Below are 25556 nucleotides of genomic sequence, written 5' to 3'. Positions count from 1 at the left end.
CATGAAATGAGGGGGATAATTAAAAAGATCTCTAAGGTCTCCTTTCACGTTTTGATTCTAAGTTTGAGAGAGTGAGGCATGACCAGGCAACTGGTCATAAAACATTAGTGGGTCTCGTAGCTCTAATTATCCTGTGCTTCACTGGCCAATTCTACTGTGGCAAAAAAAAAAAAAAAAAAATCATTATATTGTTTTTTCCAGCACTGTCCTGAAATGCAGAATGCCCACACGACAACGGCGGAATGAGGTCGTCTCTTTTCAAGAGGCCCCCTCTCGCTGGCAACTCGCCCTCCTCAAAGAATTCCAGCCCCAGGCCCCCGATTCCTCGGCGCCAAAACCAACACTCCACCCAGGAAGGCAGCTGAGAAAGTGGCACCTACCCTGAGCCACTGCTTCTCTGTGAGGGCGTCGCTGTAGTCCACGTCGCGGCGCTGGCGAGACCCTCTACCGAATATTTTCTCCTCCTCTTCTTCGCACGTGAGCCTCTCCACCTCGGCGTCATCCTTAATAATCCAGGAGGGCAGCTCGTCCTCCTCCATCAAGCGAGGTTTGCGCTTCGGGTTCCGGGCGTCCTCCCGCCGCCGGTCCATGTCCATACGCTGGGGGTAGAAGCAAAGGTTTCATCGACGCGGAAGAGGGAGGTGTGCGCGCAGTGCTCCCTGCACAGGGCGCCTTCCCAGTCACCTCAGATGGCTGCAGGGTCCCTTTCGGCCTCTCTACCGTGATGGGCTCATCCGAGCTCATCCCTAAAACAGGAGACCCGCTTCCTCTGTACCCGTCTTTTGAGATCTACTTAGTCACTTAAAAACACTCTTTAAAAAAAAAAAATCCCTTTTCTTAATCTGTGTGTGTGCAAAGCTTCCCCTAAAGTAAGAGCAAGAAAATCCATATTGGATACATATTTTGAAAATACAAGTGCTGGCTATGCAATTCATTGCTTCGCCGGAATGAAAGTATTTTTTAAGCATATGTGAGTTCATTTTTTAAAAAATCTCCTTTTATGCAACAGGGCTCGCTTTTAAAAATTAATCGGGAGGGAAAAAAATCAGTGACCCAAATATCAGTATAGGCTAGTCAGCCATGGATGGACATGTGGGGTCACAAATGGGTTTTATTAGTCAGACAGCCAAGAAGGTATTGCATTTTCAGTACACCAAGGGCACTGTGTGGAAAATGCTCCTCAATCCTTTACTTTTTATAAATTTAGCTGCTATGAAAATACACCACAGAGAGACAAACCTCAGAAATAATCTCATCTCAACTGATCAAGACATCAGTGAATTGACTTCTGAACTTTCAGTCTTCATATTAGGAGTATTCCTAAAATGCTTATTTCCCCACGTCCTGCGCTCTTTTAAAAATCCATTTCAGTTATAAATTAAGAGTCACATATTTTACTTTAATCTATAACTGAACAATCTGATGGCCAAAAAAAAAAGCAAATAAAACCTCCACTGAATTTCTATCTACATAAGATATATCACTAGTCAGAAATACTACTTTTACAATCGAATAAAGCATTATCCATTAAATTATTTACCTTGCCCCTCTACCTTAGGTTCTACCATATGAAACAGGGATTTGATATAATTTTTTCTTAAAGGCTAAAACTGATAAAATGTAAATGAAATATCCAAATTTGACCTCTAAAACATATTAAAAAGGTTTTTTTAACTTTTAAAAAAATTGTTTTTTTTTAAAGATACACAGATCATAAAAAAATGTTACATTAAGAAACATAAGAAGTTCCTATATACCCCATACCCCACCCCACCCCCACTCCTCCCACATCAGCCACCTCTTTCATCACCGTGGCACATTCATTGCATTTGGTGAATACATTTTGGAGCACTGCTGCATCTCATGGATTATAGTTCACATTGTAGTTTACACTCTCCCCCAGTCCATTCAGTGGGTTATGGCAGGATATATAATGTCCAGCATCTGTCCCTTAAACTATGCTTAAACATCTTTGGGAATCATTATATTCCCAGGATGGGGTAGGCATGGAGCATGGTGAAGTCCCATTGGTAGAATAGTGTGGTCATCCTGCTCTGTCGTGTACTATAGTTAGCTCAAGAGGCTGTTCTTAATCCCATCTTCTAAAGCTCTAGTATCAGAAATGGGATATACAAACCTTCATAATTAACACAGAAAGGATGACTTGTCTATAGCAGAAGCTAAAGAGGGGTTTTATGAAGTGACTTCTTAATAGTTGTTAGATAGCTAATAAGAAAAAAAAATTCTAATGTGCAGCACCAAGATGACAAAATGTTGCTAACGTAACTTTTTGGCCAAGACCTATAAAATGACATAGGCCATGCATTTGTTCACAAATGAGAAAATACATCTTTTATGATGTACAAGCAAATAATGCACTTTTCCCCCCTTTTACGAAAGGTAGATGCAATTGATTTAAGATGAGTTTGAAGTCCTGATGAGTGCCTATCTCCCAGACATTTCTACCTATACAAAACTTAAATTCATATTCAAGAGAAAGTCTAATTTATTTACATGTTTGTTTTGAGACCCAATTATAAGCCTTATACTAACAAGTAAATTATTTTCAAAAGTATTTTGTACCCTTTTAGAGAATAAAAAGCTTAATGTTTGTATATTAGCAAAATGTTTCAGACATGGATCTTGAGCTGACACATTTTTTAGGTAAGATACACGGGTAATGAGTATGGAAGATAATTTTATCTGAAGTCACATTGTTAGAAAGAGAAAACAAGAAAAACGTTTAAAAGAAAGTTTTAAAGAGACTGCCCAGTGTGGGTTATCGTGTTTTTGATATAAAAATCAAATAAGTTTATATTCATTTTAGATAGAGAGCCAATTTTTAAAAAATAGTAATGGATAAAGAGTTTTAATATTCAAAATCCAAAGCCTTACTGTAGTTCGCATTCCATTCTTCTTTCTCACTAAACTTTTCATCAGAGGAACTGGCAAGGAGTCAAATTTTATTTCCTGCCCTCTGGTGGAGGTGCTAATGAACATTTGAATTGGCAAAAGGACCCCAACAGATTAGAGGAAAATACAAAATACAAAAACGAATCAAATCAAACAAAAAATCTGTACAATTAAAAAACTAGAAATCCAAATGTAATAAATACACAAAAAATTTGCAAGAGCAAAGTACCTACAAAAAAAGTATTCCCTAACCAGTTTGCCTGTACAAGCCTCACTTAAGCGTGGTACAACATTCCCAAGTTAAAAAAAGACTGCGCCTTGGCCAGACATTCTCTGAAGCTTTCAATTTCTACAAATACCCTGCCCAAAAGTAACAAAGCAGAAGTACTCTTTGCCTTCTAATTTAAGGGTTGCTGGTGGAAATCTTTATCTTTGGGACTAATCTAATTTGTATAATAGCAGGCAGCTTCTCTTCTCCAGGGCTTGCAGAGTATCTGAAGTTATAGCAGTCTGATTTATTGCCAATCAGTGATCAACCAGGGAAGCTAAGGGGTTCTTGCCTCAGTGTTCCCCAGCAATCCACATTTTAATAAGTTCCTCAAGGATAGAGAGTATGTCTATTTCTTGTGTATAGCCCTAACCTCCCTAAAATAGAGAATAATCTATAAATGTGGTGAACAGCATCAGTTAAGAAATTTAGGTTTTACGAATACCCTACCTGCCATGGTCTGTTTTCTGCCATTTCTCTCCAAAATGGCTTTACCTAGTTAGGATGGTTTCTTGTGGGATGGGGGAGGGAGTGGGAGTATATATCCCAGGTTTGACTACCCAAATGTTTCTTGAGAAAGAATTAAATGTCTTTTATCTTGACTCAATATGTGTGGACACAATCAGTGTTCCCTAGGGGAAAATTTTCACAAATAGCAAAAATAATATAAGCCTTCACCAGCTGGATCTCCATTCTCAAAGACTGTGCAGGCTACAAGGCAGAGATAGCAAACCCTGTGGGTCATATTTGGCCTGCATTAGTGGTGTTTTTGGCCTGCAGTGTTGTTTAAGGATAAAAAATTGATTTAGTTACAAACGTAGAAATTCAGAGACTACATATAAAAACCTAGATTCCCAGCTTCTCTTGAAAAATTGGAATTGTTGGCACATGCGGGGCTGGCATTCCTATTTCGCTGCTGTGCTCTCAGACAGAAAGCCTCTGAAGTTCAACCACAGTCCCACCCACTCCCTGTCCACTTGCTGCACTCGTGTAATTTATTTGTCTGAGGCTTGCATGGACACAAATTTGCGACCCCTGATTTTGGGGTTCTGCAGCCTTCAACCACCAGAGCTACCATTTACATTTCTTTACTCACTCCACACGCAGGCAAAATGTTATAACAGTTAAAACAATCGATGGGAGTCTCTCAACTTTATGCATTCAGATCCATCCTGACACCCTCACAAAGCCTTGAATTTACAATGCCATTGTCCATTCAATACTTATTTATTAAGCCACTACTATGTTCCTGGAACTCCTCTGAGCACTTGGGGATACAGAGATCAACAGCAGCTCCTTCAGAATGCAGCGTCAGGCTGGAGGGCCTCTGCGCCCCGCCCCTCCCTAGCTCAGGGGTTTGACACAGAAACTCAGGTTTCAGCAAAGTAACAGATAACTGCATGTCACGGAACGCCAAGCCAAGGCTGAATCCGGGCACATTAAATCCTCAAATGGCAAGGTTCTTTTCCACCTACTTTTGATCTTTAAACGGAAGCGACACCTTTATACACACCTGGAGTTCCTAATTGCTTAAGCAGGCTCCCTCCAACAATCAGAGAGGCACAGCTGTGTGGCATGGGGCGTCTTGCCGCCTGGATCCCTCCCCACCGCAGGGAGCCTATCTGGTCCAGTGAGGACAGAGCTGGGGCAGAGCTGCCCTCCCAAATGCCGACAGGAGCCAGGCAGGTCTCCTGAATCCCGCCGGCCTGGGATTACAAATGGACTGGGGTGGGGGTTGGGGGGCTTGTAAACTGCAGACCACAGGTGCAGCCTAGAGGGCGCAGCTGCTACTCAGCTCTAGCCAATTGTTCCCACAGAAAGATGTGGGCCTGGGAGAGACCCATCTCATTTTTCAAGAGAAGCCAGAAATCAGGATTCTTTTTATGTTGGCATCTAATTCAAAATTTTCAAAGACACTGTGTGGGCCAAACAAAATATGTCTGCAGGCTAAATCCAGCCAGTTTGCAGCCTCTGAACTGAAATAAAGGCCTGGGCTTCACAAGTGAAGTTCTGCCAGGGCGCACAGGCTCCAAACATCTTGTGTTAATAGAAAAGGGGGCAGAGGAATTAGGCATCTGTTTCTGTTATTTTCTGCGACATTACCATGAAAAGATCAAATTCTTCTTCTCGTCGAGCGATCATTTGGTTCAGAGTCTCATCGTCCGGTACTTCATCTTCTTCCTGTGGTTGAGAACAGAACAATTTAGCAGGCTTTTAGGATAGAAGCTGGACAAGGTACAAGTCCAACCCTAGTGGTCACATTTCTCAGGCTAGAGAGAAAAGAGAAGGGCCACTGGGGTTCGCACTTGCCATTATTATTTTGTAAACTATTCAGACCATCCTCCCAGGGCAAAACCAGTTTACAGAGGAAGCACAGCATATCATAAGAAACATGAGCTCTCCTGCCTGTGTATCTTGGTTCTGCCACTTTTCAAACAAGTTTCTTACTGTGCCTCTGTGTCAATGACCTCATCTGTCAAGTGGGCGTGGCATCTACCCCACCTGGGAAAATGTTAAGAATCTCCATGAAAAAGTGCCCCATGTTAACGCCATTAATTTCATTAACCTCATACCAAATATAGATGCTTATTTTCAGAGCCTTAAAGAAAACATGAGTATGTGAAACTCTGTTTCTAGGCACTGAGCGAGATCATAAGAATCATGTATGTGTGTCAAATATATAACTTTTAAGATATGCCTAACAATGTATTTCAGCAGGCATTATGCTAATGGTTAGAGCTCTGGATGGGACAACTCAAAAGGAATCAACTTCCAAAACCCCACAAAACTATACTTTATAAAAATAATTTTAAAAAATAAAGAAGCAATTACAAAAGGACTAAAATATTCATTTTATATTATACTGGACAAAGCTCAAACAATAGCTCTATACTAATCCTCAGAAACCAATAGTTTTCCAGTTTTGCTTCATGCTTTCCAGAAATGCTATGCTATGACTTCCACACTTTAATTAAAAAAAAATTTTGGGGGAAAGATACTAAAGAACTTATCTTCCAAAATTGTTTTTATCATATGTGATAAAAATAAGCTGAGCTCGCTTGCTAAAAAATCAAATGGGAATTTCAGTGTATCAGCAGAGGGAAGAAAAATACAGAATTTCAACTGTGCAATTTCCCAAATCATATGTTCAAAATGAGACAACTTGTTTTTAGAAAGAATCTAACTGTATTGCACTTTAAATGAGATGACTGTGTCAGTTCCCAAGATGACGTTTCAGGCACTGTAATAAACTTAATAAGTGTTAGAAATGAATGCAAGCCAATAAAACCCAAAAACCTAGGATCCAAGATAATTACTTCTGAAAAACTTTCTACTGGTGTTCACCTCCAGACTGATTAATGTCAACTGTCTAAATATTAAATTTCATGTTACAAAGACACCGACTAGCTGGGAATGGGCTGGGATGTCTCAATACAAAGTATCTGGTTAACTTATCCTCTGGTGAACAGATGTCCTGCTCTGTCTACCCACTGCTAGAGCCACAGGCTTCTCCTTCATTACCTCTTCAGTGAGAGGCTGGGACTGCCCCATGCCCAAAGGGAGAAGCTTCTCAGCCTGGTACACAGGACCAAATGGCTGGGAGGTGTTCAGATTAACTTCCCCGGGTTCTTTGTGCCCTCCCACTTCCTGGCACATCAACTGGGGTGGAATGGTTACCTAAACTGCTTCAGATCTTAGCTACAGTCAAGTGTCTCCAGATATATTCAAGGTACAGCACACCCAGAAAATACTAACTTTAGGTGGGAGGGATCTGAACCCCAGACAAGGCTGTTCAGGGCTTGAAGCACCAGGGCTGGGAGACATCAGCATCTCCCTGCAGCTCCATAGAAGGCTGGAAAGCTCCAAGCTACCCTGCATCCCATCTGAACCAGCTCAGCTACTATTGTCACAAGGTCTCAGCAAAGCAAATATATACTACTGGCTGAGTAACGGTATATATTACTCACCATATTGGTTTCTTCCCCAAATGTCCAAGTGTGTAAACAATAACAAAAACACTTGGCAATCTGATCCATCCCAAGTATTCAATCTGAAGAACTATAAATGCTTACTTATTTGATATCAAATTTTTAAAAAATGTGTGTGGATGTATGTGTTTGTGATATGTATTTTTCATTATTTTAATGAAACCTAGGAGACAATCAAATATATATGACTTGAATGAGGTATAAAGTTTATGGAAGACTAAAAACACATTTACTTATGTAATGCAAAATCAAACTATATGTAATATATTCAATGGAAATAGTATTCTATGTGAATATGTAAAGTAAATCAGTTTCTCAATTTACAAATATGGGTGGTCATGCGAAAATAAATTTGTCCATCACCAGCCAGTTTTTTGATAGGTAGTGGCACTGACATTTTATACAGTTTTCTAGACTACATAAAACCCTTATCTTTTAATCTATCTAAAACCCATTTGAAATGAACTTTAGTATAAAATTATTAAAGCTGGCAGACTCCCCCCCCCAAATGCAAACAACCACCCAAAGATCCCCTAAGAGAAATATCATCTATACATTCTTCACAGAATCTTTACAAATCCAGAAAAGACTTTTTTTAACCGTAATTTCCTCAGCCTTCGGTCAGCTCTTACAGAAAATTCTGAAGTTAGTGGTTAGGTTAGGGTCACACTTTCCAAGTGAAAGTGTAGCTAAATGAACTGACCACAGCTGTGAGGCCTGCTCTTACAAATGTGTTTAAAAACTGCTGCAATCCCTGATCAAAAGGCAAAAGAGAGATGGAGGACAGAAGAAAGAAAAGGCCAAGAAGGAACTTTTTGTCTTTGTGGTCTCTCACCTAGCTGATTTTGTCCCTGCAAGCAGCCTCTCTGCACTTCTCCATCTGCCCGACAGAAGGCAGAACTTATAATACAATAAAGCATGCGGGTTGTACCACTGGGGCAGAAGGAGGGGAACATCCACTGGCCAAGCCTTGAGGTCCCTTTAGCCTCAGCTTTTAGGACAGTCATTAGGATAACTTTCGGAGGCTTTATGTGCTTGGTATATAAGACAGCAGCTAATTTACTCATTCTAATTCATGCCAGCCCAGGAAATTCTTTAAAGAGCAAAGAGGTTGAACTTAATCCTCCAGAGACAAAAGGCTGCGGTTTGATTCCATAAACCTGGCTTTCTAGAATACCTCATTTTCCTCTTCGTGTTCCAGTATGGCCTGCAGGAATGCCCTCCGCTCGTGGCTTGAAGACTTTTGGTCAAACATGCCTGCCTGGATCACTTTCTGATCCACATTCAGCTTGTACTTCGCGGCTGCCAGGATCTTTTCCTCCACACTGTTGACCGTGCAGAGCCTCAGCACGCGGACCTCATTCTGCTGGCCGATGCGGTGAGCTCGGTCTTGTGCCTGCAGGTCCTGTTGAGAGAACGAGATGCTGGGAGGGCCAAAGCGTCTGGATTAATTTAGCAAAGAAGTCGCCTTCCCAAGAGGGAAATAGGGGCAGGTTATTTAATCCACCTTTACTAATGGAAGATTTTGCTTACATTTTAAAAATACACCAGCTGCCTTTTTTGGAAAAATTCAAGGTTATGCCTAGTTGAGGAAACCCTGCTTCAAATTAGCCAAGCCAAGTGAAATACATCTCAGGTCTTGAAATGCAGTTCTCAAGATGTTTTTATCTGTTCCTAGATTCACTATCACAGTTAGTCTCTAACTCAAAAAAAAACAAAACCAAAAAACAGTAACTTTTATATCAGAATTATGACCTACAAATAGCCTTAGGTTGTAAGAAATACCTTCCCTCTGGTGCGATGTATTAAAGATGACTTAAAGTGTTACTGCATTATACAGTTTCATATTTAAGACACATACAGTGATTGCTCAGCCAGCAAATTTCTTGGGACCTAACCCCACTGAAGGCTTAGACCTTAGTCTGGGAAACTGAAGGGGATTACTGGTAGAGTAATAAATGGGTGACTTTTTGGGATAGGAATTTGGGACAAGCATCAAAAGTTTTAGAATTGAGTATGACCCCTGACTCAGAAATTTCACTTAGTGGAAGCATATCCTAAGGAAATAACCAGGGATATGTATGAAAACTTAGAAATGAAGGTGTGCCTCTCAGCACAACTTACTGCTTTTAATAATTTTTAAAAGCAGAATTAAACAGTCAATAATAATAGATTGGTTAAATAAGTTGCAGGATTCTTTTCTGTGTAGGTACCAAAATGTTACCATAAAAATTATATCACAAAAGATTTAATGACACAAAGCTGGGAAGCAGATGTGGCTCAAGCAGTTGAGCGCTTGCTTCCCACATGGGAAGTCCCAGGTTCAATTCCCAATGCCTGCTGAAAAAACAAAAACAAACAAGCAAAACAGGTGACAAATCCAACTCAGAGAAGCCCATGTGGCTCAGTGGTTGAGTACCGGGTTCCGACATATGAAGTCCTGGGTTCAAGCCCAGGCCCAGTAACTCAAAAAATAAAAATAAAAATCAAGGATATAATGAGGGGAAGCTATAAGTTATAAACAAATATGTACATTATTGATCCTATATGTGCCTATTTATTGATACTAAGAAGAAAGACAGCAAGGACATAACACCAACACACGCAAAACATTCATCTCCAAGTCATAAGATTATAAGAGTTCTTTCTTTTTCTTCATTTTGCTTAAGAAATTTTTTTCCTGCTTTAAACTTATTTGTATAATGATATAAAAGGTTTAATTAAATCTTTAAAACCTTCATAAACCTCTGAAGCAGAGTTACCTAATTTTACGGGTGCACATTAAAACTTAAAAACAACAAAGCCGATAAAAACTTCTTTGAATGCCATTTATTTTTGTTCCAGGCGTTGGTATCTAGGCCAATGCTAATTAGTTGTTTATATGTATCCTCTATCAGACCCTATTCATTTTTTAGGCAAAGGCAGGTCTTTTGCATCTCCCTAGCCCTAGTCCCGTATTTGGCACAAAGCTGGGGCCCCACAGCTAAAAGTCCACCCTCTTGACCAGACCAGTGCCTGGGTCACCCAGCAGAGCCCAGGAAGGAAGTGGGTGAAAGTCTGCCCAGGAGATCTGTTTTTGCTGTAGAGACCTTTAAAATTTAAATTGTTAATTAGGCCCAATTTTTTTCTCAGAAAATATCTGAATAAGTTAATACAAATATTACAGTGCTGAACCAGGAACACAGCTGGGACCCTGTGCAAAAAAGGAGAAAGTGAGGTAGATAATTAAAATCTAAAGGGGGAAAGAAAAAAACAAACTTTATTTTGAAGTCCTTAGTTCAGTCATCTCTCTCAACACATATTCACCAAAACTGCCAAGTGGAGCTAAAATGATAATGTTCTGTGTCATCAACCTCTTGATTATCTAGGCTTGCATGTGGGTTCTAAAATAGGGTCAGCAAACTTTTTCTGTAAAGGGCATACAGTAACTATTCTAAGCTCTGTGGGATAAGAGGCAACATCCATCAAATGTCCTTGCCTAAAGGTTAATCTTCTCTTTTTTCATTTTTCATTTTATTTTTAAAAATGTAAAAACCATTCTTAGCTCAGAGGTCATACAAAAATAGGGTACAGACCCAACTTGGCCAGTGGGTAGTATTTTGCTGACCCCTGTCCTGGAAGATGCTGATAAACCACAAAATTATTGAAATAAAGGTGGCAGCAGAATATGTTAGAGAAGAAAGCAGAGGGCATGGGTAATCTACAAATAGGGTAATAAATTCTTGAGTCCTTGAGATATTGTTGAAATTAATTTTGCTGGGTGGTGGCAGTGGTGTGTGTGTTTAAGATTATCCATCTAGAGTTCCAGGAAGATGGCACTGAAGTAGGCAGGCAAGGCTCAACTCTCACAAAAATAAGAGAAAGTGCAGCAGTGTGAGGGAACTGCTTTGGGGGTCAGCAGACCAGGACAGTGCTACACAATTCCCAACAGGACAAGGGACAAAAAAATAAAGAACCTGAAATAATAAATGTGAGTTACGAAACCCCCATGGTATCAGGGAAGGGCTCCCAAACCATACCCTCAAGACATTGGGCCTGGATAAAACCTCTGGCTCACTGCATTCAGCTGAGAGGGGAACAGATGTCTTCCTCCCTGTCAGCTGTTGAAAAGGAAGAAGGCTTCTCTTCAGTGAATTCGGCCAGCAGAGCCTGCTTTGAATTTCAGCCCTGGCCAGACCAGAAACACAGGAAAGTGGAGGTTGAAAAAAAAACACCTCCATGGAAAGGTCTGTTGATGAGCGCCATCTGGAGGCCAGCCATGAAACTGCAAGAAGAAAAACTGCTTATATTCTTTAGCCCCATCATGGGCTATGAAAAAAAAGTTTATACTCTTTAGTCCCATTGTGGGGAGAAAATCTGCACCCTATTAGTGAATCCCTGGCAAAATTTTGATAACTTAACCTAGCAATTTTAAAGATTTAGAATACATTGAACCAAAAATGAAAGAAGATATGTAGGGGAAAGAAAAAAACTAGGCAAGAGAAAGAAACTGACCATCAGAGTGAATTGACAAACATATTCAGATGCCTAGGCATCAGCAAAAAATTACAAGTCATAACAGGAAAGAGGAGGAGCTAGCTCAGCCAAAGGAACAAAACCAAATATCCTGAGGAGATACAGGATTTAAGAAAACTAATCAATGATAATTACACAAATCTCCTAAATCAATTCAAAGAATTGAAGTAAAATATGACTAAAGAAATAATGGCTATTAAGACAACACTGAGTAAGCATAAAGAACAATTTGAAAGCCTATGAAGAAAAGTAACAGAGTTTATGGGGATGAAAGACATGTTGGGGGAAGTGGATATGACTCAATTGGTAAAGCCTCTGCCTACCATATGGGAGGACTCGGATTTGATCCCTGGGGGTTTCTGGTGAAAAAGAGGAAGAGAAAGTATGCCTGCTCAGCAAGCCAGTGCCTGCATGGCAAGCTGAGTGCCCGTGCAGTGAGCCAAGTGCCCATGTGGGTGCCTGTGTGGTGAGGTGAGTGCCCACATGAGTGCCAGCGTGGCAAGTCGAGTGCCTGTGCAGTAAGCTGAGTGCCTGCGTGGTGAGCTGAGTGCCCGCGTGGTGAGCCAGTGCCGGCACAGTGAGCCAGTGCCTGTGCAGTAAGCCAGTGCCCATGTGAGTGGCCACATGGCGAGCTGAGTGCCCACATGATGAGCCAAGTGCCCGCGTGAGTGCCTGCATGGTGAGCCAGTGCCCACACAGTAAGCCGAGTGCTCACACGGTGAGCCAGTGCCCGCGCAAGTGAGTCATGCAACAAGATGATGATGCAACAAAAGAGAGATGAAGGGGAGAGTCAAGGTGAAGTGCAGCAGAGACCAGGAACTGAGGTGGTGCAATTGACAGGGAACCTCTCTCCACATCAGAGGTCCCTAGGATCGAATCCCAGTGAATCCTAGAGGAGAAAGATGAGAAGACAAAAAGAGAAACAGATACAGAAGATCACATGGTGAGTGGACACAGACAGCAAAAACAGCAGGGCGGGGAGGGGGAGGAGAAGAAAAAAAATTGTCAAGACTCTTTTAGGACCAATAAATAAATCTCTTTTTTTAAAAAAAGATACGATGGATAACATTAAAAATATATTAGAGGCATATAACTGCAGATTTGAATTACTCAAAGACAGAATTAGGGATTTCAAGGACAGAACATACAAACCGGAAAAGAGAGGTGAGAAGGAAGAAAAAAGAATGGGAAAAAAAGGAACAGGGTCTCAGGGAATTGAATAACAGAGCAAGATGTACAAACATATGCACTTTCAGTGTCCCAGAAGGAGAAGAGAATGGAAAGTGGTCAGAAAGAATATTTGAGGAAATAATCACCAAAAACTTCCCAACCCTTATGAAAGACAAAAATATCAATATCCAAGAAAGACAATGTACTCTAAACAGAACAATTCCAAAAAGACCTACTCTGACACACATACTATTCAGAATGACAAATATCACAGATAAAGAGAGTATTCTGAAAGCAGCAACAGAAAAGCAAAGCATCACATACAAAGGAACCTCAATAAAATTAAGTGCCAAACTCTCAGAAACCATGGAGATGAGAAGAGAGTGGCATGATGTATTTAAAGAGAAAAACTGCCAACCAAGAATTTTGTTTCCAGCAAAACTGTCCTTCAAAAATGAGGGTGAATTTAAGTCTTCACAGAAAACAAAAAACTAAGAGAGTATGTTACCAAAAGACCAGAAGTACAAGAGATACTAAAGGGAGTGCTGAAGCCTGAAAGGAAAAAATCAGGACAAGAGACTTGTAGAAGAGTGTAGAAATGAAGATTATTAGGAAGGGTAAATTAAAGGATTAAAAAATAAAACAATGATAAGCTATGAAAATGGAAAGCAAAAAGGACAAAATGGATGAAGTAAGTAATGCCATTACAGTAATAACATTGAATGCTAATGGATTGAACTTCCCAATCAAAAGACAGACTGATAGACTGGATAAAAAAATATGGGCCATCTATATGCTGTCTACAAGAGACTCACCTCAGATGTAAGGACACAACCAGGCTGAAAGTGAAAGGTTGGAAAAAGATATTCCACAAAAATAGTAACCAAAAAAGAGCTAGAGTAGTGATACTAATATTGGACAAAATAGATTTTAAATGCAAAACTGTTATAAGTGATGAAGAAAGTCATTATATATTAATAAAAGGGGCAATTCACCAGGAAGAAATAAGTGCAATAAATATTTATGCACCTAACCTGGGTGCCCCAAGATAAATGAGGCATACACTGCCAAACTGAAAGGAGAAATAGATGTTTCTACAATAAAAGTTAGAGACTTCAATATACCACTCTCATTATTGGACAGAACATCTGGACAGAGGATAAAGAAACAGAGAGCTTGAATAATGTAATAAAGAAACTTAGAGCTAACAGACATTTACACAGCATTACACCCGAAAACAGCAGGATATACATTTTTTTCAAACAGTCATGGTTCCTTCTCCAAGATAGACCTTATGGTAGGTCACAAGACAGGTCTCTATAAATTTAAAAACACTGAAATTACATCAAAACACTTTCTCTGCCAGTGGGTCAAAGAAGAAATTGCAAGAGAATTCAGCAAATACCTTGAAACAAATGAAAATGTGAACACATCAAAACCTATGTGACACTGCAAAAGCAGTGCTGAGTGGAAAATTTACAGCCTTCAATGCTTATATTAAAAAAGAAAAAAGGCCAAAATTGAAGATCTAACTGCACACCTGGAGGAACTAGAAAAAGAAGAGCAAACCAAGCCCAAACCAAGCTGAGGAAAGAAATAGTAAAGATCAGGACAGAAATAAATGAAATCAAGAATAAAAAAACAACAGAGAGAATCAACAAAACTAGAAGTTGGTTCTTCTAGAAGATCAATAAAATTGACAAAACCTTAGCTGGACTGGCAAAGAAAAAAAGAGAAGGGATCATAAGAGGATACTATGAACAACTGTATGCCAAAAAAAAACTAGAAAATGTAGATGAGATGGATAAAATTCCCAAAGCACACTAATAACCTACACTGATCCTATAAGAAATAGAAGACGTCAACAAACCAACCAAATTGAAGAGATTAAAACAGTCATCAAAAACTTCCCAAAGTTGAAAAGCCCAGCACCAGATGGCTTCACAGGTGAATTCTACCAATCATTCAAAGATGATCTAATACCAACCTTGCTCAAGCTCTTCCAAAAGAATTGAACAGGAAAGATTGCTACCCAATTCAATCTATGAAGCCAATATCACCCTAATACCAAAATTGGATAAACATACAACAAAACAAGAAAGTTACAGATCAATATCTCTACTGAATATAGATGTGAATATCCTCAACAAAATACTTGCAAACTGAACTCAAAAACACATTTATACCACAATCAAGTGGGTTTTATCCCAGGTATGCAAGGGTGGTTCAACACAAGAAAATCAATTAGTATAATAAACCACATTGATAAATTGAAGAGGAAAAATCACATGATCATCTCAATAGATGCAGAAAAGGCATTTAACAAAATACAACATCCTTTCTTGATAAAAATGCTCTCAAAGATAGGAATAAAGGAAATTTTCTCAATATGGTAACGTGCATATATGAAAAACCTACAGCTAGCATTGTACTCAATGGTGAAAGACTGAAAACATTCCTGCTGAGATCAGGAACAAGAGAAGGATGTGTACTGTCACCACTGTTATTCTTTATTGTGCTAGAATAACAGTTATTCTAGTTAGAGCAACTAGGCTAGATAAATAAATAAAATGTAAAAGGGGGAAGCACATGTGGCTCAATGGACAGATCATCCGTCTACCATATGAAGGGTCCAGGGTTCAATCCCCAGGGCCTCCTGTCCCATTGGAAAGCTGACCCACGTGCAGTACTGCCGTGCGCAAGGACTGCTGTACCACACAGGGGTATCCCTTGCATAGGGGAGCCCCATGTACAAAGTGTGCACCCTGCAAGGAGAGCCATCCCACGTGAAAAAAGCACAGCCCACCCAGGAGTGGTGCCACACACATGGAGAGCTGATGCAGCAAGATGATTCAACAAAAAAGAGACACAGTTTCCCAGTGCCGCCAGATAATGCAAGCAGACACAGAAGAACACACAGCAAATGGACACAGAGAGCAGACAATGGGGTGGGGGGAAGGGGAAAGAAAAAAAAAACACGAACAGGAAAGGAACAAGTAAAACTTCATTATTTGATGATATGATCCTACATCAAGAAAGTTCTGAAAAAGCCACTAAAAAGCTACTAGAACTAATAGACTTATTCAGCAAAGTGGCAGGATACAAGATTAATACACAAAAATTAATAGCATTTCTATACACACTACTGATGGGCAATCTAAAGTGGAAATCAGAAAAAAAAATCCATTTATAATAGCGACTGAAAGAATAAAATATTTAGGAATAAACTTAACCAATAAAGGAACTGTATTCAGAAAACTACAAAACATTGCTAAAAGAAATAGAAGACTTAAACAAATGGAAGGACATTCCGTGTTCATAGACTGGAAGACTAAATATTGTTAAGATCTCAATTCTACCCAATCTAATTTACAGATTTAATACAATCCAAATAAAAATTCAAGTTGCCTATTTTTGCAGAAGTGGAAAAGTCAATTACCAAATTTATTTGGAAGGGTAAGACACCCCAAATAGCCACAAAGGCCTTAAAAAAGAAGAACAAAGTTGGAGTGCCCTCGCTCCCTGACTGTAAAGCATGCTACGTAGCTACAGTGGTAAAAACAGCAAGGTACTGGCAGAAATACAGATAGATTGTACTACCAATGGAACTGAATTGAGAACTCAGAAATAGGCCGTCACATCTAAGGTCAAGTCATTTTTGACAAGGCTGTCAAGCTTTCCCTGTGGGGCCAGAGCTATCTATTTAAGAAATAGTGCTGAGAGAACTGGATATTCATATCCAAAAGAAAGAAACAGGACCCTATCTCACACTATATACAAAAATTAACTCAAAATAGATCAAGGACCTAAATATAAAAGCGACAACCCTAAAACTCCTAGAAGAAAATGTAGGAAAGTATTTTCAAGAGCTTGTGGTAGGTGGTAGTTTCTGAAACCTTACACCCAAAGCATGAGCAACAAAAGAAAAATTAGATAAATGGGATCTCCTCAAAATTAAACACTTCTGCACCTCAAAGAACTTTCTCAAAAGTGTGAAATGGCAGCTTACTCAATGGGAGAAAATATTTGGCAATCACATATCCAATAAGGATTTAATATCCATGATATATAACAAGATACTACAACTCAACAATAAAAAGACAAACTGCCTGATTAAAAAATGGTCAAAAAACTTAAATAGACATGGTCCAAAGGAAAAATACAAATGGAAAACAAAAACAAAAAACATTGAAAAAATGTTCAACATCAACTAAGGATTAGAGAAATGCAAATCAAAACTACAATGAGATATCACTTCACAACTGATTGAACCACCACTATTAAAAAGACAGAAAACTAAAATTGTTGGAGAGGATATGGAGAGACAGGAATAGTTATCCACTATTGGTGGGAATGTAGAATGATATAGCCACTGTGGAGGATGGTTTGGCAGTTCCTAAGGAAGCCGGATATAGTCTTGCCACATTACTCAGCAATATCACGACTAGGTGTATACCCAGAAGAACTGAGAGTAGTGACACGAACAGACATCTGCACACCAAAGTTCACAGTGGCATTATTCATGATTGCCAACAGATGGAAACAACCCAGGTGTCTATCAACAACAAATGGATAAGCCAATTGTGGTGTATACACATGATAGAATATTAGGCAGCTATGGGAAAAATGAATTCTTGAAGCATATGACAGCATGGATGAACCTGGAAGACATTATTTTGAATGAGGGAAGCCAGACACAAAAGTACAAATACTGTATGATTGTGCTACTGTGAACTAAGGATATTGTATAAATTCATGGAGTTAATAATTAGAATACAGATCATCAGAAAATAGAATGCAGATAGAGAATGGAAAGCTGAGGGTTATTCTGTGCAGATTTGGTAAAAAGGTTTATAAATCTTTGGAAATGAATAGAAACGGTGAAAGCACATCATAGTGTTTGTTAACTACCAGCACTACTATATGGGTATGACAGTGGTTGAAAGGGAAAGTCTAAGGACATGTATATTACTAGAAGGAAAACTAAAAAAAATTTAACATGGGACTGTGTAACAGTGAAACCTCACGTGAAATTATGAACATGGGTGAACTGCATATGAAAGACTGTTTTTACAAAATATAATATAAATATAAATAAACTAGAAAGACAGAAACAGAATAGCAGCTACGTACAGCAGGGAAAGTATATAGAGATTGAGAGGTGAAGAGTTTGTCCCCTGTTTTTTGGTTCTTCTTTTTATTGGAATAACAAAAATGCTCTAAGTGATGAATGTACAACTATGTAATTCTAGCAAGTACCATTGTTTGTATACTCTGGATGGACTTATGCTTTGGCAATATGTATCAATAAAATCGATTTGTTAAGAAATGATTAGCCATCTTTTTTGGAAAACAGCAAAAATTAATGTTTCCAGGCTGGAGAAATTTATGGAATGTTAGCCTGAGAGCCTGTAAGCAAAGATGGAAAAAAAAAGACAATATTGCCAACAAAAAGAGAAGTGCTGTAAATACTGAATGGACTACTCTGAGTCCTTAAGTAGTAGGCTGAAACGGTATCACATACGTGACACCTGAAAACAAGAACATGGATGGCCTCACAAGAGGGCCTCAGACGTAACCCTGTGTTCATCCACTCTATTAACATGGTTCCTGCTCTATGGGTTAAAAATAAAAATAACCACCCACGTTTCTAATCTTTTCAAATTTTGAAAAGATACCCTTGGTAACCCAGAGGGATTTTATTGCTAACTCTACATTGATGGGTTCTATCTTTGCTTCTAGAAAGCACCTCCAATCAGCAATTTTAGGGCCTCTATCTTCAGTCAGTTGACCTATGTCAAATAAAACCTCCATCTCATTAATCTGCCTTAATTCTGATTCAACATGAGAGCAAATATGCAAGAGAAAATTTCCATTGATGAATGCTGAAACCAACGTGGTAAAAAAAAGAGTGCCACAACTCTCAAGGAGACTACACAGGGGCACAGTGTGTCTGGGAAGTCCCAGGTGGATATGGCTTTGAATCCTGGCTATGTGCTCCTAGGCAAGTTAAAAGAGGCTGGTTTCCTTAACTGTAAAATATTTTGAAAATTACCTGAACTAAGTCATGCAAAGTACCTAACAGTATCTTGTACAGAGCTTTCCTTAATAGAAGTTAGTTCCCTTATCTTTTAAATGAAATATAAATACTCATCTGTATCACTCTAAGATCACTGACTTCGGAAAAATGAAAAAAAGTGTCCAAAACTAAAGGCTATGTTTGGGTGACAGGCATGAAAAATCTGGCAGCCCAGTTTGACCAAATAAGGTGTAAATGAATCTACTTTTGGCAAATCTAAATATTTGTAGAAATATATGGCCCAGCATAAGGAACTTGGGGTAAATTACATCAGAGGAAATTTGGGGTCCTGTGTTTTGTTGCCTAAGTTTTAGTTCTCATGCAAAAAGCGAACTTCTCCATCCTCCCACAATATACTCTGACTCTGGAGTTCCACCTTTAGGCACTTGTCAAAAAACCTCATACTCACAAAGTTTGTAACAGAGGTAAGGAGATAGCAGAATGGACTTCCCAGCATCCTTTTCAAGGGTAAATTAGCATTTCCAGAATCAGTGATTTCCTTTGGCTCTTAGAATTTAATGAAGAATTTAAAGCACCAATGAAAGTGGAACTAAGAGTAGGATAATACAACCTAGTGAACTCCATTCACCTACAGAGAGAGCTCAATAAAGGTTTATGTGGGAAATCCACATTGTTGTTGGGACAAATACTGAGTTCAAAATGGTAAAAAGGAAAGCCTCAGACCTCTCACAGGAATAAGAATTTCTACCTGAGCTTAACAGCCAATTGTTTAGAATGCGTGGGATACAAAATGAATAAAAATGTACTTGAAGACTTGGAACTAATATACTCTGTGCTGCTGACTCCCAACCCTTTCTGAGGTGACAAGAGTCTTTTTTAGGGAAGCGGATCTGGCTCAACTGACAGAGCGTCCACCTACCATATGGGAGGTCCAGGGTTCAAACCCAGGGCCTCCTGACCCTTGTGGTGAGCTGGCCCACATGCAGCGCTGATGCACTCAAGGAGTGCCTTGTCACACAGGGGTGTCCCCTGCATAGGGGAGTCCCATGTGCCAGAAGTGCACCCCACATGGAGAGCCGCCCCATGCGAAAAAGGTGCAGCCTGCCCAGGAGCAGCGCCACACACGGAGAGCTGATGCAGCAGGATGACACAACAAAGAGAGACACAGATTCCCAGTGCCGCTGACAAGAATAGAAGTGGACACAGAACACACAGCAAATGGACACAGACAGCAGATGGGGGGGGGGAGGGAGGGCAGGGGAGAGAAATACATAAAAAATAAATCTTTGGGGAAAAAAAAAGAAAAAGAGTCTGCTTTGATTCATTCACTTAGCCTGACTGGTGAGCATATCAAGTAGTCCTCTGCTGAGGGCCTTCCAGGGGTTTGGAACCACTGGATACCTCTCTACACAGGTGCTCCCCAACTGTGAACATGGACCCAGGCCAGGAGCTCCTGGGGAGCTTTCGAATGTACAGAGAGGTCCGAGAAGCACCAAGACCTATTAAATAAGAAATTTGGGCGGGGAAGGGTGTAGGCAATGGAATTCAGGCAGGTATATTTTTTCAGAGCTCCCTCACAATTTTAGTCCACCCCGACCTCTACTTCCTGCCCAAAACAATTACTGTAAACATTTCCCACTCAATCTTCACAACCAACCAGTAAGCTAGTTCTTATTAGTTCTTACATTTTTACAACTGAAGAATCTGAGGCTGAGTGAAGGGGCGTGGTTGATGTAGAATTCATATTCAAATGTGAGTGCTGCAGTTCTCCTTTTTAGTATTTTGAATTCAACATTCATTCATATACACTAAATCCCAGCTACATGATTCCATCTCTCTTATCTCTTTTTATATACCAATCATGCCATATTTGTTACAATATGAATCAAATCCCGACTACCTCATTCCACTCAACATCTTCCAGGCAGATGGATTACCTACCAGAATAATTTAGGAAAATGGTGTGTCACAGGGTATCCAATCTTTTTTTTTTTTTTAAATCATCAAAGTACTGCTTTGAAAGGATAACTCTAAATGTACCTGGTTAATATTAATAGAATTTAGAATGGTAGATGCTGGGTAGAATAATTTTTGGATTGTTCAAACATAACATTCAGAATAAAAGGTATTATCATATACTAATTGTTTGACCTTGGGGAAATTAGTTAACCTTACTGATCCTCAGTTTCTTTAACTATAAAAATGTAAATAGTTTTGTTAACTGCCTCAAAGGGTTGTTGTGAAAACTGAATGAAACAATGCATGGAAAGGTTTGGCACAGAGTAAGGGACCAATAAATGTTAGTTGTTATTGTTCTAATGGCTAGTATTTTGGAACATTGTAAATTTATCCTTGACTCAGTGCACTTTTCTCAAGGCAATTCAAGGAGATGGGATTAAAATTAAGCAGAAACTGATTGTTCTATCCCAAAATTGAGCTCTTCAAAGGCACACAGAAGACACCTCAACATCTACACTCTAAGGATGATACGAAAACAGCCACAATAATTGGCTGGGCTTTATTTCCCTTTGGAGAAATGGCCCACTTGTTTCAGAAATTTGCTCTGCCACATAAATGTGAATGCTGAAACCAATCCTCCAGAAGGGAGGCCTTGGCACCTAAGGCAGAGAAATGCAGACCTGATGAGGATTCCAGTCGCTGTCAAAGATGACCACGGTGTCAGCTGCCTGCAGGTTTAAGCCCAGGCCCCCAGCTCTTGTGCTCAGCAAGAAAATGAAATACTGGGACCCAGGTTCATTGAATTTCTTCAGCAAAGCAGCACGATCTTCGGACTTGGTAGTGCCTGAGGGGATAAGAAAAATAAGTTTGCCAATTAACTCCTGTCTGAATATGGCACAGAATTACACAAAAAGACCTCCTCTTAACGTTGGTGAGGTAATCTCCAAGGTTTTTGTACTTTTGAAAGGAACTCTGAACGGCTTGCAATTTTAAAAAAGAGAAAGTTAGAAAGAAACTTTTCTTACATCAAAAAGGAACAGAGACTTTGTCTACCACCCACTGTTCCAAAATGCTGAAGGAGTTAAACATTTCTCAGTGGGCACCTTTGCAACTTCACATACTCTCTAGCATTCCTACTCTAACCTAAAACTTACTGAAAACACTTTCTGGATTTGTTTCTGTGCTTTAGAACACAGAACAGTTTTTTAAAAACCCACCCACATATACACACATGCCCAAAAATAGATGATCATAACAGCTTAAAGCAACTTTGCTTACAGACAAGCTTTACAGTGGTGACTGATTTACGCCAAGAGAATGGAAACAAAAGGGAAGCTGCTTTCTACCACTCTACCATTTCGATCGCTGCTGAGTATGGTCTGGATGGTGAAAACATGATATGTCAGTGGGGTATTTTTATCCTTGTTAGCGAGACTTGAACTCACCGTAATTATGTATGTAAGGAGTCCCTTAGTCTGCTCCTCATGTTACTGCTGTGCTCTGCTGGGTTCAAAGGACGCTACGACTATGCCAGGGCAACAGAGCAACACAACTGGGGCTGGCTCAGCCTGCGGGCCTGAGCGGGCTCCAGAAGGAGCAGACTACCACACCCCAGCGCGCAGCCCGCACTGTCAGGGCACGAGGGCACCCATCCTCGCATTCAGGACCAGCCACCCAATCACATACTAGGTTCTTACAGGGTATTTTTCCCTACCATTTTCATGAAATGCATTGTCAAAGGGGGAAAAATCTAATATTCTATCTGAACATCTTTCACTAGATGTGAAGATGCTGAGTTTTGCAAAAGGCTTTAGGCTGTTAGGAAACATGTACACATGTTACACAATAGTCCCTCATGGCCTGCTATAAAAATATTATTTCTACGTGTTGTTCTTTTTAAGGATAAAAATATACCAGCAATTTATTTCAGAGGATTAAAAGCACTTAAGGGACTATAGCTCATGGAATCAAGTTACTACGAGAATCAAGTTCCCAAACACAGGGGATCTGGTTTTCACATTTAGTAAAAATAACAAGTACCCTCCTGAGGTGGAAAAAAAAATTAATTCCCTGCTGACAGCAAGCAAGGATTAGGAACAAGGGCCTTGTGGATGCTCCTCATTTAATGAAGCAATGTTCTTCAGAGCTCAGTTTACTTTCTAAGTTAGATTTCAAGTTTAGTGAACTGGTCAAATCCTATAGCAATGCACTGCAAGAACTTCGATTTATAGGGATGGGTATTAAGTATGTTTTATTGAGTAAGGTTTCAAACATGTGGGTCTCATTTTTTTTTTCAGAACTGACTTTCCAAAACATGGTGAATTATTTGTTCAAGATGCAAATGGAAAGACACGTTCTATTTTAAGACAGTGTGAAACCCTTCCTCTATGTCAGCCTTTTAGTTGGAGTAATTTTTTTAAAAACTACTCATATCGATTAATGATTTGCATATTTACTCTCTGCCTTAAATGGAATGAAAAGTCATCAAATCAAAAGGTATTTCTAATGTGAGGAGGGACGGGGTTTCCGAGGTAACGACACCTTTCATGACATCAGGGTACATCCACCATGCATCTATGTAAACGTGAGGGTGGAAGTTCAAATCTTGATCAATTGAAAAATAATCACTTAAAGATCACACGAACGAAGACGCAAATAAAACTAATTAACGGATTTGCCCACAAGAGTTAAAATAACCCTGAATGCCAATTAAAGCACTGAAATCCAAAAGGAAAATCAAAATTACTTGATCAAAGGGGTACTTAGGCCCTATGCCAGATACCTCCAATAAACACACTGACCAATATATCTGGTATATACTTAAGCTGCGTGAGTAGCTGGGAGCATGACAAATCATAAGACCAGGAAAACAAACAAACAAGATAAGCCACTTTTCATGAAAAGCTCTGGCATTTCTTAATATGAGGTTCAGAAATTGCTGGACTACGATTTCCGTTAGTCAAAGATTTCCAAGTCAAGATGTTTGCGGATTTTCAACAATCTTTGTAAAATTGCTTAGGGAGATTCAAACTACTACATAAGATTTTATCCAAAGGCAAATGCTCCTTGCAGGTGGTCCAAGATTTAATGTGCTAGTACAAACATCAGTTCAACATTCCTTCCGATTTTGATGTAGAACACAGCCAATTAAAGGATATAATTAACAGCAATAGCAGTTGTGTTAGAAATTACAGAATTTGCCAGAAGGAACACACTGCTAGGCTTTCATGATCACTCATTTTAACTTAGTTTCAGCTGCTTTTGGAAAATTTGTCCGCTGGAATGAAACTCCACCACTTGTTCTCACTCAAATACAAAGAAAAACCCATTACCAGTGAAAACAAAAACCTCATTGAAATAGTAGTTAAACCTGTATGTGTAAACTTTTTTGTTTTTGCAGAGAAAATGTGCTTGGCTTTCACTGAGTGATTTTTCCTGATGTCACAATCTGAGACATCAAATTCAGCAAAGAAAAGATAAAGCCACTTTGGGTATGTAACACTCACGGAATGCGCTGACTCATCTGTCTCCTCCAGCTTAAGGGTAAGGGATGGCACGGCAGGAACTGTGAGTGTCTCATTTATCTTATATTTCAAGTGCCTGCTCATTTTCAATTAATAAAAAAATTTTTTTTGAGGCACCAGGGCTGGAGATTGAACCTGGGGCCTAGCGTGTGGGAAGTCGGCCCTCACCCACTAAGCTACATCAGCTCCCAAGTTTTTTCGTTTGTTTGCTTCTTGTTTGTTTGTTTTTTTAGGAGGCTCCAGGGAACCAAACCCAGGACCTCCCATGTGGGAAGCAGGAGCTCAAATGCTTGAGCCATGGGAAGTGGACTTGCCCCAACAAATAGGGTGTCCGCCTACACATGGGAGGCCCAAGGTTCAAACCCAGAGCCTCCTGACCCGTGTGATGAGCTGGCCCACAAGCTGTGCCATGCAGGGGTGTCTCCAGTGTAGGGGAGCCCCACGCGCAAGGACTGCGCCCCATAAGGAGAGCCACCCAGCGTGAAAAAAGTGCAGCCTGCCCATGAGTGGCACCACACACACAGAGAGCTGATGCAGCAAGATGACGCAACAAAAAAATGAGACACAGGTTCTGGGGGTCACTGATAAGAATCCAAGCAGACACAGAAGAACACACAGCGAATGGACACAGAGAGCAGACAACTGGGGGTGGGGTGGGGAAAGGGAGAGAAATAAATTTAAAAAAATAAATCTTAAAAAAAAAAATGCTTGAGCCGCATTTGCTCCCTTCAATCAATTCTAAAATGTTAAATTCTCTCTCAAAATGCTTTCATTAGAGAAGCAGTCTGTGTTTTGAGGAATGGAGTGTACCTCACCGGATCTGCTGAAACTGAGTAATTTTGGAAACAGAGAGCCAAGTTAGCACCTGGTTTCACCATTTGCCAAATGTGTTAACCATTGGTGGGTTAACTAATCTCTCGAAACCTATGATTCCCCATCTGTTAAATGGGGATGATACTACATACTAACATATGCTAAGCAGGGATAATGGTATGTTGTTTACTGAGAAAATAAGATTAAGAATGCATGAGGTGCTTTGCCTACTATCTTGCAGGTAGCAAGCATTTTATAAACAATAGCTGCTGCAACCATTATGATTAATAACAATGACAGCCACCTGAGACTATTAAAGAGCATCTCCCAGGCTGGCAAGAAAACAGTAGAGAGATTTGTTGCAA

General features: G+C 39.8%; 1 protein-coding gene across 8 annotated transcripts in view; it reads right to left on the bottom strand.

Moving 5' to 3' along the window:
- The window catches only part of SMARCA2 (SWI/SNF related BAF chromatin remodeling complex subunit ATPase 2), a 195160-nt gene that overhangs the window by 69146 nt on the left and 100458 nt on the right, over positions 1–25556 (bottom strand). For all 8 annotated transcript variants that reach the window (XM_058301759.2, XM_058301765.2, XM_023588455.3 and 5 more), the window contains exons 24-27: positions 21535–21698; positions 8348–8575; positions 5285–5362; positions 381–599 (exon numbers count right to left, since the gene is read on the bottom strand). In XM_058301759.2, the coding sequence (XP_058157742.1) occupies positions 381–599; positions 5285–5362; positions 8348–8575; positions 21535–21698 (689 nt within the window). The remainder of the gene's footprint in view (positions 1–380; positions 600–5284; positions 5363–8347; positions 8576–21534; positions 21699–25556) is intronic.

The sequence above is a fragment of the Dasypus novemcinctus genome, chromosome 8 (genome assembly GCF_030445035.2).
Source record: "Dasypus novemcinctus isolate mDasNov1 chromosome 8, mDasNov1.1.hap2, whole genome shotgun sequence".
Lineage (NCBI taxonomy): Eukaryota > Metazoa > Chordata > Mammalia > Cingulata > Dasypodidae > Dasypus > Dasypus novemcinctus.
This window is presented reverse-complemented; position numbering and strand designations above follow the sequence as displayed.